We start from the raw sequence: 7,221 nt of genomic DNA, 5'->3' as shown, positions 1-7,221 counted from the left end.
ATTGAATCATCTAATGAAGAAAATAACTCCTTTTTATCAGACATATGACTACTACAAGCATTATTCAAGTACCATATATTTTCATCTTCATCACATGAATTACTTGTAAAAAATAAAGTCTGAGTACCTAAATTATCATCAGTATTTTGATGCTGATTTTCTGCAACGTGTGCTTGATTGTTCTTCACCATTTTAAATCTGTAATCTGCTACTTTATGTCCATACTTTTCACAATGAAAATAATTGAAATTGGTTCTTTCTTGATAAAAATTACCTCGACCTCTTCCTCGGTTAACATGTCTGAAATTCGTTCCACCTCTTCTTTGATTAGGTGGTGTAAAGTTATTATAAATTCCTTGGTTGTAATTTTTACAACCTTTTCCTCTGAAACTTCCTTTAGCTCTATTTCGAAAATTGAAACCATAACCTCGTCCTTCTTGTGTACAGCTTGATTCTACAACATTGTTTAAATTCACTCGGCTTTTCAAGACTTCCTTGATTGATTTTTCTGAGTTCTCCAGTGTTCTACTGATGTGACTTTCCATTGTTCCTTGCAATTCTGCAATCGTCATGGTATCCATATCGTGGGACTCTAGTATTGTAGTCACCACATGGTCATACTTCATCGGCATGGTGTGAAAAAATTTCTCCACCACTTTGCTATTGGGTATATCTTCTCCATAGACTCTCATCTTATTGACAAGATCTGTACCACGAGTAAAATATTGCTCAATAGTTTCTGAGCTAGACATCTCGTACCTTTCATATTCTCTTTTCAAAGACTGTAGCTTTACTTTTTGAGCTTTATCTATACCTTTGTATGACAGCTTTAATGTGTTCCATGCTTCTTTTGTACTTTTGGCATTTGCTATTTTGTCAAACACCATATAATCTACTCCTTGATGAATTTGAGATAGCGCCAATTGATCTCTTCTCTGTTGGGCAGCATCTACTCCTTCTTGCAAATCCGGTTCAATGAAATTTCACGGATTTTATGCTTTTAAATGGATAGACATCAAAATCTCCTAATAACTATAATCGAGTTTTCCATCTAACTTGGGATTAGACCATATAATATTGAAAGTGTTTGCCATAGTGACTCTATGAACAAATAACTATGTGAGAACTCTCCCACACTTTACAAACGATCAAATACAAGGTGCTGAATTAACCAGCTCTGATACCAAATATAAGTATGATACCCACACTATATTGGCCCCAGGATCACTTACACACATAAATAACGTTATCATATTTTTTTATCTCTCAAACTCACTAACACTCATAGAATAAAAAAAATAAGGAGTACCTTTCAGTTCTCATAACATATTTTTTATTGTTTGGAACACACAAAATACATAAGGCATATGTGCCTTTATATAGGCAATGCTTCATACTAATAATTTATGACTCTACTAGCTTCCTAATACACATACTTATCTAACTTTGCTTTTAACTTTGACTATTCAAATAAGTAACTTCTACATCTTTATTAGTTGGCATCTTGTAATTTCTAACATAACTACTATGAACATCTTAAAAATTCTTCAAGCTTAGTCATCAATTTGAAGCTTAGCTTCCAATGCAATTTATGATTCTTTTGGAATGGAGGTGATGAGTGCAACTTGTTATATATATAGATGCTCCATGATTCTTCCAACTTGATTTGGAGCCTCTAATTTTTTGACTAGGAGATAAAGTTTGACTTGTGATTCTTCTAGCTTCTAGCTTCTAGTTTCATCACTTGTAATTCTTGTAACTTCTAATTTCATGATAGTTTTAGTATGGTGCAAGTTGATTTAGTTTTTACTAATAGTGAAGAAAGTTCTACATCCCAATCTTCGTACATCAGTGATCATTATACTCACTCAGATGACAATATTGTGATGGCACAAATTTTCGACAAGGTATTATTAGAGAATTTATTTGCATGCGGATGTTATTTGACATCCAAAAAGGATGATTGTTCTTATTGCAAATCAATTATTATATTTTATTTTACAGGAATGGAGGTTTATTTTACATACAAAAGAGATTGTTGTTCTTGTTGCAAATTCAGTGGGGAGCTAATTAGGTAACAATAACGCTGATAGAATTTTTAGGAGAGGCAGTAACGACAAATGATTAAAAATCTGAAAATGTAAGGTAAAAAGATTTTTTGTTACTTGATTGGAATGGTTTTTTTTATCTTCGGTAGATCAAAAAATCGATCTGTTGTTCATATTGTTTAGATTTTTCGTTGTCTACCTAGTGGAGCCTATTCTAAAACATTTGATGATTTCATCTCATCCAAAGTAGAGAAGTGTCATTAACTACTTAGGAGATGCGCGATGCCATGATTAATTTCTTATAATTCCAGTGAAAAAGAATCATAGTTTTGGACAAAATATCTTGGGTAATAATTTAATTTAGCTAATCATAGGATAAAATTCGTTTGAAAATTATGTAAGTTAAAAATAATAATAAAAAAATCCTGAATAATCTTTTACAGAAAAAAAGTGGCATACTTTTTTAGATTGGCAAATTTGGTGAGATATGACAAGATCCGGTAGAAAAATTGAGAGAATAGTAAAAGGCTATGATGAATTGAAGTGGGGAGCATTTTGTAGGAGAGGGGCCATCACAAATCTACAAGAAGAGTAGTAATGGTAATGCCACAGTATGTGGCTAATGTTAATGGACAACACTTCTTTCCTTTTTTTTTTCTTTTTTTTTTTTAAAATCTAATCAGTGCTAAGAATCCAAGTTGCATCTATCTTGTCACTTGAGCTTAAGAAAAAAATTAAATAAATAATACAAGAGAGTGTGCTGTTGAAAAATAAATGGTCATACTCATATGGACCTTGTTGCCCTACTCCCTTAATATTCACAAAGAATCATTAGGTGTATCATGTATGTGCTTTTGTGTGTGTGATGGACCTTACACAGTTACACGGCACAAATAATTTCAATTGCAGAAAAAGGTTGCAGGGTGGATCTCTTATTAGGAACACTACTGCCCCATCACTGTAATGAGAGTTATGATTATGATAGATACATACAGATATGATAAGAGGGACTTAAGGATTTTATTTGAGTTTGAGATTTGCTGATCTGAGTCTATAAAGAGCACTTCATGAGAAATAATATATTTTAATATATCAGATATTCTTTTCTAATCTAATATATATCTTTAATCATTAGGTGAGCAATAATTTGAAAAAAACCCCATTAAAATATTTTTGTCATTATTTAAGTAAAAATTAGGTATAAGTCAAGGCATTTGTACATTCAAAAGTAAAATATTTATTAATATTTAATTTAAAACAAAAAAATTTGCATGTTATAATTAAAAGAAAATGTTAAGGAAGCAATATTTTTAGTAGAAGAAGATGAAAATAAGTGTTGCAATGATATATATACTAAAAATGGAAGGGGAAGAAAAGAACCAAAAAACCATCTTGAACCCATGGAGAGCTCTCAACCACCGGAGGAATTGCGGGAGAAATCAAGCGATAGAACATAAAATAAAATGACACCACATCCAACTCAGAACCTTAAGGTATCAAATTAATGGTCTCTCATCTTATAAACTCCTCACTCTTCCTTGCTTTCTTTGATGTGGGACTAATTTCAACACTTCTCACACTTGCAAGTTGCAACACTAACACATGCAAAGTCATTATTTGTGTACATCCTAGTTCTTTTTCAACCGAATAAAAAAGCTCTAGACTTAAGAGGGTTGATATATCAATAATATTATTCTTGCTTTCAGTTTCAAACTACATGTGGCTATAGAAATTCTAATAAATATATCCTTTAGCACTGAAGAGTTCAAAGCATTTATCTGGCGTGAATTAGAAATTTAGAATCAAGTTTTGACCGTATTATTATTATCTGCATAGCTTTCTAATCACATTCAAAATCAAATTATTAAAAGTAAGCCGTGATTAACAACAGAAACACGGCATTATTTGAATCCGAATCACCATCCCTTAAAATCACTGATATTCTCCTAGTTTTTCTGCTTTATCTTACCAAAGATTATGAAATGACTGACATTTTATTCCAGCTTTCCAAATTTTTTGATGTGGGGGCTGCTTCTCAATACTGTATTAAAAGGTAAAACAGAAAATTAAAGAAAAGCATTAGATGCCAAGCACCTTTTTCTAACACACACAGTTTCTACTACAGGATAGAGATGCCTGTGAACACTCAAAAAAAGGCTCAATCAGATGCAGAAAAGAAAAGGATAAAAGAATGTGGACAATTTATATGAATGAATAAACATGAACTGTACTCTATGCCTAGCTGAGATGAAATGTACACATGAAAACCAATGGACTAAAATTTGTTAGGCCAATAATATCAGTGTCATGACTCATGATGATTTATACTTTTGAATCAACCTGGAATTCATTTTTACCATTCCCTGAAATTGATTCCAGAATAATCTCCATCTGTGGAACAGGAACAGTTAGGAGTCAAAAGAAAACATGTGGAGGAGCATCTTCCACACGCACACACTAAATATTTATTTAATTACTGTCCAAGATAGTTTCTTAAAGGTGTTTGATTTGATATGTGCAATGTGATCTTGCTTTCTTATCTCTTATTATTCTGAAACATATATATAAACCTACAAGTTATGCTTATAGTTGCATTGCAAGCTTGCTACCATATAGGAACCCTTTTTTTTCCTTCTTCTTTTCTGTGAAAGAGAGGAGAGAAAAGGAGAAGCCCTGAATTAATTATTATTTTGCATTGGTGAAAGAAAATGAAGACTTCTGAGGAATGGAAACCTTTTATGGTAATGATAGCAATTGATTTTTCTTCCACCATAGTGAACATTCTTCTAAAGAAAGTTCTTGAGGAAGGGATGGACCATTTGGTGTTTATCACATACCGTTTGTCAATTTCAACCATTTTCCTAGTCCCTATCAGCTACTTTTGGGAAAGGTAGGTTCCCTCAATTGCTAGATTTTGTTAACTTTCCATTTATAGAATTATTTTGGCATTTTTAACATGCTTATAGGATATAGCCCCATGCTGCAATGATTAATCACTTTGAAGTTCTTCCACTTTGAGAAAACTAACTTCCTTTTTCTTTTGTCTCAATAATGCTAAGCTGAACGTGAACCATCATGGAAATTATAGGACTTGTAGTAACTTGTTATATTTTTCTTGCAGAAACGGAAGACCAAGGCTCACATTTAGAATTTTGTGTTACCTTTTCTTCAGTGCCATTGTTGGGTTAGTAAGAAAAAAATTGCAGTCTTTCTTAGTGATTCAGCTTCTAATCAGTTTTTTTTTTCCCCTTTGAAAATTGTGTGCTATGGACAATACATGAGTGCAGCCAAAAGAAGTAACAAATAATGTCTTGTAGGGCATCAGTCACACAGTACTTCTTCCTTCTTGGGATCCAATACACCTCTGCTACCTTTGCTTGTGCCTTTGTCAATATGGTACCTGTGATCACATTCATTATGGCATTGCCATTTGGGTATGAATCTATGAATTATATATTCTTATAGCTCTTTATTTATTGTAACAACTGCATCATCAATCAACTTTTCTTGTTTCTTTTCTGTTGATTGTAATGTAGATTAGAGACTCTGAACATCAAATGTAACAGTGGGAAAGCCAAGATTCTTGGTACACTGGTGTGTGTAGGAGGGGCATTGTTGTTGACACTTTATAAAGGAAAGCCCTTGTTTGATGTTTCTCACTATGAGTCTGCAGCAGCATCAACAGGCGTGAGATCTGCAATGAAGCAACGTTCTTCTCCACCTACTAGAATCATTGAGAAATGGACCATTGGTGTAATAGCTTTGATTCTGGGAACACTGTTTTGGTCTTCATGGTTTATCTTGCAATCAACTATAGGGAAGCTCTATCCATGCCGGTATTCTAGCACAGCCATCATGACTTTGTTTGGAGCCATTCAATCAGCCATCCTTGCTTTGTCCACTGGCAGAGACTTGTCCATGTGGATCCCCAATGGCAGGATACAAATACTCACTGTTCTCTATTCTGTAAGTAATAAATTTCTCCACCATACTTGTTTAGTACTCTGGATTATGCTCTTTTAGCAGAACTAGAACATATGATTGTTAACTGAAGAATATGTAAACTAAATCACAGAATGTTTTGGTGGGAGTTTTGTGATGAAAGTATGATTTTCAGGGCATGGTTGGGTCAGGGTTGTGCTATGTGGGGATGTCATGGTGTGTTAAAAAGAGGGGTCCTGTGTTTACTGCAGCATTTAGCCCTCTTGTTCAGATAATGTCAGCCATGATTGATATCCCAGTCTTGCATGAGCAGCTCCATCTTGGAAGGTGGAACTCTTCTGCTTTTTTACTAAACAGAACAATCTTATTCTCTCTGTCACATTGATATTGATCATTTTGGATGTTCAATTTATTGTTAGTGTGTTGGGATCCATGCTGGTAATGGTGGGATTGTATATTCTTCTGTGGGGTAAGAGCAAGGATAATCAGAATCGTGTGACAAATTTAGTAGAAGAAGGTGGAAACAAGGAACAAGTCCCTCCCCCACAAACAACACGACATGTTGCTATAACCTGCGATACACGCTCTAACTGAAACCACCCTCATCAATACTTGAAGATATTAGATACGGTTTAGTGGCAATGTTGTACAATTTTCATCCATGCATGTGACTTAATGGAGAAAGCCATGTCCAAAGTCATAAAAAAGAGTTGAAGGACACCAAATAATAACATGTTGAACACATGCATGTGTAATGTGTATCCTAATTCATCTTGTCAACTTGTCATCGTGGTTTCTTTTTTTGTTCGACTCAAACCACTGCAAAGTCGTAACATTGGAACAAGAATCATTCCTCAACTGTAAAATAAATTATATTTTCAATAATGAGTTTTTCATTTTCATGTTATCTTACCGGATTTGTTAACCACCAGACAAACTTATTCTGTTTCTAAATTCTAATAATCTTAAACTCGAATAATGTCAAAAGAGAAAAACAAATTGTCTTATTACTATAAGAATTAGTGAATTAATATACACTAACGTAGATTAATTCACTTTTATTCGTAATAAATATTATAAAATACTAAGAGAACTAAGTCCCAAGAGCCAATGTCTTTTAAGCTGCGTTTCATTATAAAAATAAAAATAGGATAAGATAAGACATTGAAAATAAAATATAAATAATAAAGATATAATAATTAATGTTTTTTTATTTTGTTTAATAATAAAC

General features: G+C 33.2%; 1 protein-coding gene across 1 annotated transcript; it reads left to right on the top strand.

Moving 5' to 3' along the window:
- The first annotated feature begins 3,396 nt into the window (after positions 1–3,396).
- On the top strand, positions 3,397–6,732 carry LOC112734971 (WAT1-related protein At3g30340). The gene is made up of 6 exons (XM_025784520.3): positions 3,397–4,938; positions 5,170–5,232; positions 5,366–5,482; positions 5,585–6,014; positions 6,166–6,317; positions 6,410–6,732. The coding sequence occupies exons 1-6, from the start codon at positions 4,757–4,759 to the stop codon at positions 6,582–6,584; spliced, it is 1,119 nt and encodes a 372-aa protein (XP_025640305.1). The 5' UTR covers positions 3,397–4,756; the 3' UTR covers positions 6,585–6,732.
- The last annotated feature ends 489 nt before the right edge of the window (positions 6,733–7,221 follow it).

This window comes from Arachis hypogaea, chromosome 20 (assembly GCF_003086295.3).
Source record: "Arachis hypogaea cultivar Tifrunner chromosome 20, arahy.Tifrunner.gnm2.J5K5, whole genome shotgun sequence".
In the NCBI taxonomy this organism is placed as follows: Eukaryota; Viridiplantae; Streptophyta; class Magnoliopsida; order Fabales; family Fabaceae; genus Arachis; species Arachis hypogaea.
This window is presented reverse-complemented; position numbering and strand designations above follow the sequence as displayed.